The 14,581-nt window shown below is 32.0% G+C and overlaps 1 protein-coding gene and 1 long non-coding RNA gene across 2 annotated transcripts; both read left to right on the top strand.

Moving 5' to 3' along the window:
• The first annotated feature begins 236 nt into the window (after window positions 1-236).
• On the top strand, window positions 237-13,258 carry LOC143068981 (interferon-induced protein 44-like). The gene is made up of 7 exons (XM_076243400.1): window positions 237-350; window positions 4,501-5,035; window positions 5,798-5,859; window positions 10,598-10,795; window positions 11,641-11,787; window positions 12,183-12,354; window positions 12,873-13,258. The coding sequence occupies exons 2-7, from the start codon at window positions 4,510-4,512 to the stop codon at window positions 13,181-13,183; spliced, it is 1,416 nt and encodes a 471-aa protein (XP_076099515.1). The 5' UTR covers window positions 237-350; window positions 4,501-4,509; the 3' UTR covers window positions 13,184-13,258.
• LOC143068985 (uncharacterized) lies at window positions 6,798-8,027 on the top strand. The gene is made up of 2 exons (XR_012976289.1): window positions 6,798-6,970; window positions 7,678-8,027. It is a non-coding gene; the product is annotated as an uncharacterized LOC143068985 (long non-coding RNA).
• Window positions 13,259-14,581: the final 1,323 nt, after the last annotated feature.

The raw sequence follows: 14,581 nt of genomic DNA on the forward strand, positions 1-14,581 counted from the left end.
ATTCCGAAGGCATACTGAATGTTTTACGGAGGGGACCAACCTATAGCTGATGTGACCACTCGAAATATTGTTTTGACAGTTTGCACGACAGTGTCACGACAACTGTTTTATAGATCATCCACGACAAAAAAATCGTACGATCTGTTGTGACCGGGGCTTTAGTATACCTGTATACCACACAGGTAAAATCAATATCTATATTTATCATGACACATTTTACTTCCCCGTTACATTTATGTAAACGTTGATGTATTTTTTCTGGAAATCCTTTATTGAATTTGTGGTTATCGACATTGTGTTTTCTGTCAGGCTGAAAGAAGAGAAAGTCTTTAAAGGAATTGAGTTAACGGGTAAGCTAAATCATGTAAATGGTCTGCTTTTGTTCAGGTTGATATTCTGTTGTTTTATGCTGCTTGCCCACACACCTTGCCTCTATTTGAACATTAATAAACAAAACTGCCCCCCTTGTTATTAAAGTTAGAGGTGAAGCTGCCGTGAGGTAGACTGAGTTCAGCGCTCATAAACATATTTAACACCGCCGCATTCTTTATATACATGTTACAAGTCAAGAGCTTGTATGTAATTCATTTGGACGTGGCTGGTTCACATAAAACTAAAAAGATGCGGTATGATTGCCAATGAAGAGACCAAATGACATTAGAGGTTGTACCTACAATAAGTCACCATACGGTCTTCAACGATGAGCGAAATCCATACCGCATAGTAAGCAATAAAAGGCCCCGAAATGATAATCTAAAACAATTCACAGGAGAAAACTAACGGTCTGAATTGTGTAAAAAAATTATGGTGTAGATGGAGATAACCCTACAGAATAGAGAATGATTTATAATTGGCAAAAAGTATAAAGAATAGTAAAAAATAGAGAAAAATGAGGCAAAAATAGACGAAAGAATAATGAGGTGCTAAAATATAACAATAGAGAATAGAGAAAAATGGCTTTAATACATTAAATAATTTAAAAACGAAGAACCCCGTCCAGACCATCAAATATGATAAACAGCAACAAACAACCACTTTATTACAGGCTCATGACTTACATGATATGCTGGGGTAAACATGTTTGCTCCTGCCCCAACCCTCTCCGTACCTTGGTCAGTGGTGTAATAGCACAGCACAAGAACAAACTATAAAAATCAACTGAACGAAAAACAACATTCAAAAACACATATATATATATAGGACACAAAGCACTGACATGAGAGTACTCGACGTTACTGTAAGCTAGTATGAAGCCAATAGCAACTATAATGTATCTAATACTAAAATATTAATCAGTACACATCCAACATTCAACTGATTTAATGTAAAGACGTCATTATCATTCACAGAAAAACCGTGACTTAAAATTTGTGCAATACAAAATTATAAGGTTCGACATCTTGTAGGACCGTGAATATACACATGTGTATACCAATAATATTTAGTTGGGTTTTGATTTATCGATATTTATACCGATTAAAAACAATATTCAAAGATACTAAACATGCAGCTCACTAAAAAACAGTGTTGAAGAATAAATTAGTTTAAAGGAGCGAAAAGTTACCCGAATCGTATGACTCAAGTTACAGGATCGGTAAACACGATCGCGTTGAAATTAAGAATCCCATTAGAATGTGCTATCCCGTTTCTAAAAATGATGAAAACAACTGCGTCTGAAAAGACCCCAACTTTTCTGGACTTATCTTAAACCGAATGTTCGAAAGCCAGGATGTTCAAGAACCGATATATTTGAAGAGTTATTAAAAAGAATTGAATGCTTCTTTTTGTTAACTTCATTGGGGTGTAAAGGCGTTGAACTAAGTACATTTTGTAGAAGCGCTTCATTCTAAAAATGTGCGCACGGACAACGCTTTTACAACCCTATGAAGTTACAAAAAGAAGCATTCAATACTTATAATTTCATTATTTAGATAGGATCATGAAAACACGAGTTTTATCAAGTTTTTATTTAATTTACCTGTGCACTTTATTGTGGGACCTCGTGTCATCATGAATAATAAATTTTATTGTGTAATGAAGTTATTTAAGGAATATCGTGTGAGTGTAGCCAATCAGAATCACGTAACTATAATGAAACATACACTTGATACATCTAATGTAATTATATGAATACAAAATTCATAAGGGGTTCCGCGGAACCGAGTGTCTCGCCTACTTTTGCTGTTGTCTATGTTTTAAGTGTGATAGGGGAATGCACATACTAGATTTACAGTTAATGAAATAAAACATTTGAAATGTATGAAAACAAGTTATGCTTGTGAAAAATGAATACAGTATGCAATCAAATCTAAAGATTTATAAAACAGTTGAAACACAAATTTATTGAATAAAATAATGATAAGGAAGATAACTTTTACATTTTCCTCTATATACTATATCTTTTGATTGTAAGAAGCTTCTGTTCAAGTTTGGTCAACATCGAGGATGGTTTATCATGTTTGTGAATCTAATAAATGTTTTAAAAAAATCAAATGCAGACTCTATGTAATGTTAACTTGAAGGAAAACTAGGTCCATTTACAAGTAATTTACGGTGAAAAAAGGAAATATTGTTTTACAAAATTTCTCATAGATACCAGGTTTTGATCACAAAGAAGCTCCTGTCCAGGTTTAATTTGGCACAAATCAAGAACAGTTTAAGAAAATTATTAGAATGTTTTAAAAGACTTTAACCACATAGTGCATGTAATGTTAACTCGCAGATAAACTAAGTATAAGTAAAATACTGTTAAACATTGGTTGTTTTTTGTATACTATCTTATGATCATAAACAAGCTTCTGTCCAAGTTTAGTAAAAAAAAAAAAAACAACAGGATAGTTTAAAATTTTTAACCACAGAGTGTATATTTAAGAACGTCGCCGACGACGAGATCGACGACGCTCGACAAAAATGGTCATAAAACAATAGCTAAATTCAAAGAAGGAGATGTGGAATGATTGCCAATAAGATAACTATCCACCAAAGTTCAAACGAAGTGGATATAAGCAATTATAGGCAACAATACGGCTTTCAACAATGAAAGAGACCCATACCGTATAGTCGGCTATACAATGTCCCAATCATGAAAAATATGAAATATTTTATTGAGAAAACCAAATGGCCTAACTGATAACAAATAAATTTACGAAAAAACCAAATATAACAGATATGAACCAACGACAACCACTGAACTTCGGGCTCCTGACTTGGGACAGGCACATAAAAATGTGGCTGGGTTAAACATGTTTGTGAGCGCTCAAACCTTTTCCTTACCTTAGATAGCACAACATTTAGAACCAACTCTAAAGATCTGTTGAAAAGGTCAATTTTGCATGAAAGAGTTGAAACCTTAGTTTCCTATCAATTGATAGATTTATGAAAGGATAACTATCAGAAATGTTTATTTTGTATGGTGTGTGAAATCGAATATAATATCAAATTTCTCTCTGTTTGGAATGAAAACGAGTAACATTATAGGCACTACTCATCGCATTCTCTTAAATATTCTTGATATTTTATTCACTAAATAAATTTTTGCGAAAAATCAAAACTAGTATAATAAAAAGTAACATCACAAAAATACTGAACTCAGAGGAAAATCAAATCGGAAAGTCCCTAATCACATGGCAAAATTAAATGACAAAACACATCAAAACGGTTGGACAAGAACTGTCATATTCCTGACTTGGTACAGGCATTTTCAAATGCAGACAAATTGTGGATTCAACCTGGTTTTATAGCGCTAAACCACTCACTTTGTTGACAGACTCATCAAATTCCGTTATATTTACAATGATGCGTGAACTAAACAAACATAATAAATAAAATAGTCAAAATATGGGTACAGCAGTCATCATCGTGTAACAATTTTAGAAGGAACAATTTAACAGAACACAAAATCATTCAAACACATTCATTGCTTCGCGTGTCTGACGTCAGAAAATTTTAAACGTCACATATTTTTTTCGATCAATGTTCATACAAACAATTTTAAAATTTCACATGGACAATGTTAGCATACAGGGTAAAAAAAATCAAAAGTATGTGTAAGAATTAATTTCAGAAATAAACCGAGATTTAAAATAGTCCAAAAGTTCAATAGAATTTATAAGAATCCACAAATAGTTCATTCCACTACGCGATTAAATAATTTTGACGTTTGTGGTTCAACGTATTTTCTAAATCATAATAGAAATATATCATTATGACATATTATAAAACAATATAACATACTGACAGGATCTTTTAAAGTACAGAGTCATGTTAAAAGAACCAAAGAAACACAAAAAGTCGCATATATACAAAACACATAAGCAAAAATGAAAGATAATACAAAACACATTGACGGGATGTTTAAGTATCGAGCCACGTTTAATGGATATCACATAATACAATCCAACAGTAAAAGTAATATTAATAATAGAACAAAGACAAACGTACGTTTCCACAATTCAATATTCATTTTGAAATGATTCATTCTATCCTATCTATTTTATAAAGACTGGTAACATGGCAGATACATTCAAGACGAGCGATCAAAAACAAATGAACAAGTGGCTCGGTGGGAATAAAAGATACACACTTTTATTTAAAGCAACTAGGGATGGCTGTGATGCTACTGCATTCCACACAAGGTGTAATAACAAAGGTCCGACTGTAACTATCATATACAACACTAGCAACTCCGTTTACGGTGGATATACCTCTCTTAGTTGGACGAGTGGTAATGGCTATCGGGTTGATGGGAATTCGTTTCTGTTTCGACTCTACCAGAACGGAAACTACAAGCCAGTAAAACTGCCCGTTACAATTTCTAGATATTCTATATATGATCATTCAACATACGGACCTACGTTCGGAGGCGGACATTCCCTCCCGACTTTTCAAAACACAGTTGCTTCTAGTGGTGGATACTTTCAGTTCAACAACCCGTCATTTAGTTTTGGACACTCATATGCCACAAATGGAGAAACATCAGATTCCTTCACCAATGGACATAAGAGCATGAAGGATATAGAAGTTTATTCTGTAGAAGGTAAGACGTACTACTGAAATAAATAGAAAGGATAGGAATAGGATCAAACATAAAAAAAACAGTATACAAATTAAAATAACAAAGGATACATATTGAAAACAACCAAATAACAAACAGAAATTTGAGATCTATATTAATAATATTATGCATAATTTTTAACAATATAAATAATACAATATAATGGTATTTGCATAAAACTTTGTATTTTTTCTCTTTCCAGAAATTTTGCGAAGTCGTATCATTTATGTCATTTCGATATTAGATTTGTAAAATATAATAAGATCGACCATGTATGACAGTTCATAATTTTGAAAACAATAAAAAATATATTTTTAATAAATTTTTAATAATTGTTCTCATTTTTAATTGAGTCTACTATGTATTAATTTTGTCGAAGAAAAGAAAATTGTAAATAAGTTCATTCAATTGTAACACAAAATACTTGATACAAAGAGGTCACCCCGGAAAAGTTATTTGTGTCTTACTTTTCGTTTCTGTTTGAACCGTTGCATGTCTTGTTATCCACAAAGTTATCCACACATGTTTTCGTTCAACAACAAAGTTCTATACCAGAAATTGACTCAGTCAAAATTTTATAAACTGATTATTGCATTTATCCATCGTTAACATTTAATCGTTTTAACAAATATTGTGCACAACTGAGCTCAAATTAACTTGTTGAGTTTACATTTCTTTCCTAAATAAAGCAAGTGAAAATTTAACCATGTTAATTATTATGATTGTATACATATTTACTCACAGTCTCAGATGCCAAAGCGGAGCTTGAAGAACCATGGAGAAAAACTCACCAGTGGAATTCAGAGGTAAGCCAGTTCATTGTTTTAGCTCATCTGGGCTGATATGCATAAAGCAACTTAAATTAAGACTTGTTCCGAACGGACGGATTTTGCTACGTGTTCTGTGAAAGATTAGTGCTGGGATTGGAAATCTGAACTTAAGTGTCTTTATGCATATATTGTCCCTGGCCTATATGCAGACATTATTTTTGTCTGCTATCCTTTTAAAATAAGAATCCATATTTAAACAGACTTAGCTGGGACTTAATTTGTCAGGTTTATAACTAGTATACACATTTGTCGTTGCATACAGAACAATTTCCTAAGTAAAATTTGGAATTAAAGACTGTTCTAAAAAAGATTTTCTATTACCAGCTTATTTGCAGGGAAATTATGTAAAGAGTTTACACAATAATAGTTACTTTACTTTTGCATGACATATTGGATTCATTTACGTAGGAACATAAGCAGCTTGGAAGTGCATTTCATATAGATATATTTGAAGTCAGAATTTATTTGTATTATTATAAATGTAATAGCATAAACGGTACCAATTCTTTATGCACCAGATTCGCATTTTGAGAATCAATGTCTCTTCAGTGATGCTTAATGCCAACATATTTGAAAATCCAAAGCTTATTAAAAACACACAAAGAGCTATAAACTAAAAACTAGTAATTGTGAAATAGCAACGAAAGTGCTATTGCAATTCAAATATTGTTTCAGATAAATAGTATAATGCCTTTTAAGTATCAATTATTTGAAGCACTGATCTAAAAAATAGGAAGAAAAGAATCCAATTTTCCTAAGCTTATGTTTATTTGCAGGATAATTCGGTCATAAAAACACTATTTTTTTTTCTCTCTGGAGACCTGAAATCACCCCGGGTTTTGGGTGCCCGGTCGAGTTCGTGTTAGCAATTTATGCGAAAAAATGGAAAAAATTAATTCCAAACATCGTTATGCAGTGCGTGAACTGGTGACAAAATATTATCGCCCCTGTAAACAGTGGGCTCTTCTGACTAGAGGTAATCGGTAAAGAATAGCGGAAAATGGTGTACATTGTTTACGAGCTTGAAATGAGCTAACACAGACGAACTGAGACGTGTCAACGTAATGTGAATATGATAATGCACCAGGTAAATTATTAATTGTTAAGTTTATCACATCATCGTATCTCCATATGATAGGTAAATAAGTGAATTTTCGATTTTAAGTGTCGTCAGGGTTCAAACCTGGAATCATGCCAACCTTTCATTATTTTTTTTTAATACTAACCTATAGTCGGAACATCTTGATTTTCTCCCAATTTGTAAAGTTAATTATGCTGCTTGACATATATTTTTTTTGGGAAAAAAAAATTGATATGCAGTCAAATGTGGCAGTTTTTAATATTTGTTGCTATGTGAAATAAAGGGAAGTAAATTAAAGTAAAAGAAGGCGCGCTTTTTCAAATAGTAAACAATTTAATTCAGATGCATAGTATTTTGTCAAATGATAAAGAATATCGTAGAAACTTGCTAGAAATTCATCTAATTTATAAAAGATATACAACATGACATACTGAAATCTGAAAAGGGGTAAAACCACCATACCTTGAACAAATTCAGTTAAAAAAAAAGGGGGGGGGGGGGGGTAAAATGCTACGAAATTTAGATTTTATTTGTTTTTTGTCGACAGCCAAAAGATGATTTGACATGTAACTAACTACTTTTTCAATTTCATTGTAAAGTAAAATTAGCTTTTTTTGGGGTCTCTGTTTATTGTGGTCTGATGTTTTCAGGTTCTCTTTGGGTTGCCAAATAATATTATAATCATCTAATTGAATGTTCAAATTATTTTGCAGCGATGGTGTGTATGGAAGGAAGACTGTCATAAAACCCAACAGTTCCGGATGGCCCTTTAAATAATTGCTTAACATCAATAGCGATGTAAGATTTAAGTGTTTGATTTAGCACAAGTTTAGCCAGGTTTTCTTGTAATTGTGGCAGAAAAACCACTAGACAGTGTCATGCATTGAAAGGATTTTATGGAATGATTCTCATACATATAAAATCATATGCATAGGAATGTGGAGCTAGTGTCTTTCATGCAGCAATTTTTAATTTCCAATATAAACTCTGAAAAGACAAGAGCATAGAAATGTATACCAATGAGAAACATTCTTTGTGAATAAAATCATTCCAAAACTTAAATGTGTCATTAGTGTTGCTTTATTTATCAGTAGAGATAATCAGATTCCAGTAAGATTGTCCAACTGATGGTTTTTGTTTGTAATCATTTTTGTAAATCTTAGTTGTTTTGACAATCCGGGCTGTGCATGTTGCCCGACTGCCCCTTTCAGTGTGAGACAATATTTTGTTTATGATAAACAAAATCACTGCTTCAAGACTGGAGCGGACCCCTTTTGGGCAGTTAGTGCGAATCCTTTAGGTTTAAACCATTACATGTAATACGGGGGAGGGGGAAGATTTTTTTTTACAGAGTCAAACATTTTTCCTAATAATAATACATTGAGATTTAATATATACTTTGTTATATGTAGTGTGTATATTAAAGTATTGCCAACAAAATTCATCAAATTTGGGATCATAATATTGTTTAAGAAAAACCCTTAAATCATAAAAGTTCATAATCTTCTGTAACACACGTGCATGGTTAATTCGGATCACATATTTTCTATTCCGATGTTATAAGAATTCGAAGGTTCATATCATTTACAATATCATTCAAAAAAATTCTGGGACTTTTTTTTTAACTATCAACGTTGAACCTCGAGGTTACATTGTAGTAAAAAAAAATCCAATAAAAACGTTGAATGTAAATGATATGCACCTTTAAATCTTATATTGTAGGACTCATGTTGTTCAAACATAATGTGTTGATCAATTATGTTATGATGATTTTGATAAACTTCACATTAGGTAATCTTTCACGTATATTGATTACATTATATCGAGTTGTCCCAACGATATACTTGTCGGTGTGCTCGATCATACGAATTTACCGACATTCATATAGACAAAATGACACAACTTTGAAAAATTCTTGTGACGAAACTACATTTCGGAACACGTTAAAAATTGGATACCCAGAAAGCTACATTATTAAGGTTTGATATATATTTTTTTCAAAAAAAAAGAAAAATATGCAGTCAAATGTGGCAGTTTTTTACACACCCCTATGTTGAACAATAGGTTGTTCAATTAACAGCATGTTTGGCAATTAAAAAATCATATATTAACACATTTAGCTTTAACATATACTTTATTTATAGTGGTTGTATAAAAGTTATATAATGGTTTTGTGTTTTAAGAGATATTCATCCCTATGCATATCGGGTTTTATGCGTAAATTGTCTCTCCTGTTTTTAGACCTTTTCTATCTCTTTCATAAGAAGAGTGACTTTTCTATTGTTCTAGTGTCACTGGAAATCCCACTGTATGCAAAAGAAATGTTTTAAATCTTTGAATTTCAATTACAGTATTTTGATACACCAATTGACGTGTTATTTTTATTAAGTATACGTCGATCAGATAACAAATTTAACGATTGCATTTATTTACTTTATTTTTGTGTGAATATTCTTTTCTTTTAATTTTATTTCAAAAATCGTCTCGATCGGTTTTACATTGATTTTCGAAAGAAAAATCGGTTATTGATTTGGGGTTATACGACATGCGGCTGCCAAAAAGTGATCGTTCATTAAAACAAAAAAGGCTTTGTACGAAATCATACCAATTTAGATACTAGTAGGATGTTTCCTGAGACTAAATGAAGGTCAAATTCAACTTTCACTATTTTAGGTGCACTCGTTTTTGAGTTGTAGACCTTTCTGTAGCAAAAGTATTTTTTATCATATTAATTTGAGTTATTTCTTTTTGAACATAAATGTTGTGATTAATTATCAATTTCTATGTCATTTGGTATCTTGTTTATTTTGAGTTATTTCCCTTTGAACAGAAATGGTGTGATTAATAAGTAATTCATAAAAAAATGAATTATTGGGGTTCTTTGATATGCTGAATCTAACAATGTTTAAATGTTTTGGATAATGGACCATAATAGGTAAATGCCCAGCTTCAAATCCATCAGTTCTTTAACCACATTCATTTTGTGTCACAAACCTATGTTGTGTTATATAATCAATCACAATCCAAATTCAGAGCTGTTTTAAGCCTAAATGTTGTGTCCATAATTGCTCAAGTGTTCAGGGTTAGACCTTTGCAGAAAAATGCAATTTACTGTCACTCTGAAATCCTCTTGTTGTTTGCTTATTTGGTGTACTTCGTAAATTTTGTGATGATTAGATGAAAATATTTTCCATCGAATGGACAAAAACTTTATAATAAATGTACAGATACAAAATGAATCGCAATACCTTTCATTCTTCGACACGATAATAAGTATGCGAGAGTAACCATGTAGATGTAGAATATACTTTCATATATAGATTTTAAGCGGAATTAAATGTACAGACTTTAAATTTAAGGTCAACAAAAGTGATGTTAAGTAATGCATTTCATACATGGCATTTTGAATTAACGTAATTAGGAACATATACAGTGAAGTTTACTACAGAAACATGTATAAATAATGAACACTTTTTCGTAGCATCATCCAGGTATTAGTTCCTATAATATTCATAATTGCGAAATAATGATTGAGATTCATTTCATTTTCTGTCAAGTCAACATACATTTGATAAAGACGACGCCTTAATACACACGATAAGAAACATTATAAAACATATAATTTTTTGTCAGTTTTTTGGAACATTGAAAGAAAAGGTTGAAAGATACAAACCTTTGAAGGAATTAAATGTTCAACAAGCACGTGTTTTGTTAGTCGGACAAGTAGGAGCTGGAAAGACAAGTTTCTTCAATACAATTAACTCTGTCTTCAGAGGATATATAACAAGACAGGCTTGTAGTGGTAATGCAGAGCATAGCTTAACAACTGTTGTAAGTATAAATAAAGGCTGAAATTGTTTTATTTTGTCACCATTTAACAAAATATCAAACGAAATTTTTCTGCTCAATTTATTAGGATCTTCACTGTATTAATTGATCATATCTCATCAATCCACATTCTTGCCTCTTTTTTTCTTATTTTCAAATTGTTTTGGTTATTAGGATATAATAATTCACAGAAAACGCTCATTATTTTTTTTAATTTTAAGAACGTTACATTGACGAACATATCAATAGACATTTGTGAGTAAATTGAGTTAAACTTTTAAAATATAAGTTCAACGATTGCATGGCTTTATGTAATCAGACACATATGTATGATCGTGCATATTTTGAATATGGAGATAACTTACATAACAATGTATAGGTCTAAAGGTGCATTCAGTCATTAAGTTCAATTTTTGTGGAAAAATCCCCACAATACGTCATTAAGCTTTTTTCAAGCGAGTTTTAATATAAATATTATTCTTACACCCTTAATTCAAAGAGTAAAGTCCAGTTCAATCACGATAAGATACGAAAGTCGATTAACCCTAGTATGATTGAATTTAAAAAAAAATGAATGATTATACTTAAATTATTCTTCAACTATTTCCTTTTTAATGATTATTCAAAGTTTTGTTCATTTCTGTTCATTGCTTTTCTAGATACTTTTAATAAACTTATTTTAAGTTAGATATTTGATTTTACTAAATGTAGTATCAAAGGATTCCCGTAACCAAAATACATTAATTTGTAAATATGTATACATCTTTAATTGACTTTCATTACTGTTTACCTGATTCAAACAGATTTCTGTTATCAAATACTAATATATGTATAAATATTTCCCCCAGTATCGAAAGTACCAAATCAGAAATGGTGTATCTGGGAAGGCATTAAATTTCAGACTACATGATACCAGAGGACTTGAAGCTGACCAGGGAATGGATGCCCACGGCATATGCTATCTTCTCGACGGTAATCTTCCTGATCGATTCCAGGTACGTATATTTAAAGTAAAATTTTGAAATTATTTTTTGGGGCTTTGAACCCCGTGCTAGTTAACCTACCGAATCAGACTATTTGTTTACATGAGCAACACAACGGGTGCAACATGTGGAGCAGGATCTGCTTACCTTTCCGGAGCACCTGAGATCGCCCCCAGTGTATGGTGGGGTTCGTGTTGCTTAGTCTTTATTTTCTATGTTATGTATTGTGTTCCATTATTTGTTTTTTTCCTTTTTAGCCATGGCGTTGTCGATCTATGAGTTTGACTGTCCCTCTGGTATCTTTCGCCCCTTTTCTATAGAATGCTGCAAAAGTATTCTGATACTTGTTTAGATATTTAAAAACGTTATAACATGTTGTAAGCGGGATATTATACATTTCATTCTAGTTCAATCCATCTGCGCCAGTTACACCTGACATAACAGGATTTGTTGCCACTCCACAATTCGCTGATAAAATACATTGTGTTGTGTTTGTTATTGATGGAAGCACAGTAGACGTAATGCCGGCAAAGGTTATAGAAAAGATGAAAGGATTTCAGATTCACATGAACCAAAGAGGTAAACAAACTTATTCTTTTATGGAATTCACAATCCAATTGGATGATGCATTGATTACACGAACTCTAATTAATCTGATACTGTCAGTGGGTATCGTGTAACAAACAAATCGATATTTGCTGACGTTTGGCAAATGCTAAAACGTCAATTTTACAGTTTTGGATCTCAAATTTGGGTATTTACAGCTAGAATTAGCATTATTTTATTGCGTAATTCATAATTAGAAATTCGGACGCTTTGTTGTGTTAAATGCTTATTTCTATATCATCTATAGGTACAGAAAAGCCGAATTTATTACAGATAGAAATGGAGACTGTTTATGAGAAGTTTCCAAATGAAAGGACAACGAGTAAAGTCTGTCAGATGTCAATGAAGTTTCAAACTGAGTTTTTATAACAAAAAAATAATATTTATTTTCTCAGGGTTTATCTGCATATAAATATTTTAAATCAAAATATTCATGTTCCTAGACTTAAATGAAATGTAATTGCTTACACAGCTAATTTTAATCTTTGCAGGCATCCCACAGATTGTATTACTTACGAAAATAGACAAAGTGTGTGAGGCTACAAGTGAAGATCTATCCCAAGTTTTCTTAAGTCCTGTCGTACAAGGAACAGTAGATCGAGTTTCACAGATATTGGGACTGCCAAGATCTAATATCCTACCAATTAAGAATTACGAATCAGAAATCGAACTTCAGGATAACGTTAACATCCTAACCTTGTTGACCTTGCAGCAAATACTGAATTCAGCAGACGACTACATGTTTAATTACCTTGACCAAATTGAAGACGGAAAATTACAACAACTAAACATCAGAGAATAACTCAAACTATTTCTTCAACTGAAAGAGTTGATCATTATATTTAGCAATATTGTTATTAAAGTTGAAAGTGAAAAAGAATCAAAATGCTTCTATATTAAGCCTCACACCTATAAATTGAAAAATCAAATGGTTATTAGTGTGACTTGAAATACGTGTTGCTCTCTACCTTTTGCAGTTCATATGAAATTTTGACCAAATTGCTATTTTTTTCATCAAACTAAACTGTTCAACTGGTCAGAAATTTTAAGAAAACTGCTTTAGGAAATTTCAGTCAAGTCGAGAAAGTGCAATGGAATAAGATACAGGATACTTACAATCCTTTAGATTAGATTTTTATTCATTTACAGTGATATACTTCTACTGCTAGGGTGGTTTTTAAAAACCTTAACTGGCTGTTAAGTCCTAGCACGGCAGGCCGGTCCCTAGAGACGTTTTATGAGCACTTGCATTAAGTAAATTTGGTTTAGGGCGGTTATTAAGGTTTTTAGTGGATCGATTTGGTTTATTAAATATTTTGGTTCGGTTAAAAAAAATATGCCTTCACAACGGCCATTTCCATTGCCAGGTTGATCAACTTGCTGTTGACACGGAGTAGTGTGTCATTGAGTCATAATTATGGTCATCGTGGCATTTGAATTTTTCGTATAATCTGGAGCTGATCCAGCACATCCGTTCAGCTGTAAATAGTTATCAAAGGTACCAGGATTATAGTTTTGTACGCCAGACGCGCGTTTCGTCTACATAAGGCTCATCAGTGACGCTCATATCAAAATATTTATAAAGCCAAACAAGTACAAAGTTGAAGAGCATTGAGGATCCAAAATTCCAAAAAGTGGTGTCAAATCTCAGTGTTAAATACAGGATTGAGATGTGCCAGTCTGAAGATGATAATTAGGAACATAATTTTAATGTTTTACATGTATTTAAAATGGATATCTTTTTCTTATAAATTTAGAAGATTTTCATGAGAAAGTCCAGTTTAGACAATTTTATAGTAATTGCAAATTATTACCTGTCAACTTTTGAATGACAATATCGAAAAAGTATATACATACCATAATATCAATCAAGTGAGATTAAATACAATTAAACTATTTAATATATAGGATTGTAAGTATGCTTTATTTCATCACCTTGCACCTTGTTCTGTTTTAAAGTAGTTCATTAAAACTTCTGACCAGTGCAACAGATTGGTACGAATTTTAAATTAACTGCAATAGGTTAAGAGCAACACTTACAATCAAGTCACAGTAGTACATTTCGTGCTCAGCTGCTAACTAATAAATTAAAAGAGGGACGAAAGATACCAGAGGGACAGTAAAAGATATATGTTAATGTATACACTGAGAAAAGTGTAGGCATCAAGAAGGCATATAGAGTCTTCAACAAAATGGACTG

The sequence above is a fragment of the Mytilus galloprovincialis genome, chromosome 3 (genome assembly GCF_965363235.1).
Source record: "Mytilus galloprovincialis chromosome 3, xbMytGall1.hap1.1, whole genome shotgun sequence".
Classification (NCBI taxonomy): Eukaryota; Metazoa; Mollusca; class Bivalvia; order Mytilida; family Mytilidae; genus Mytilus; species Mytilus galloprovincialis.

Bases quoted from the DNA above. Each gene is read 5' to 3' on its own strand.
- LOC143068981 (XM_076243400.1), top strand. From the start codon at position 4,510: ATGGCAGATACATTCAAGACGAGCGATCAAAAACAAATGAACAAGTGG. The intron at 5,860-10,597 runs GTAAGCCAGTTC...ATTTTTTGTCAG, and splicing joins CTCACCAGTGGAATTCAGAG to TTTTTTGGAACATTGAAAGA. The intron at 11,788-12,182 runs GTACGTATATTT...ATTTCATTCTAG, and splicing joins ATCTTCCTGATCGATTCCAG to TTCAATCCATCTGCGCCAGT.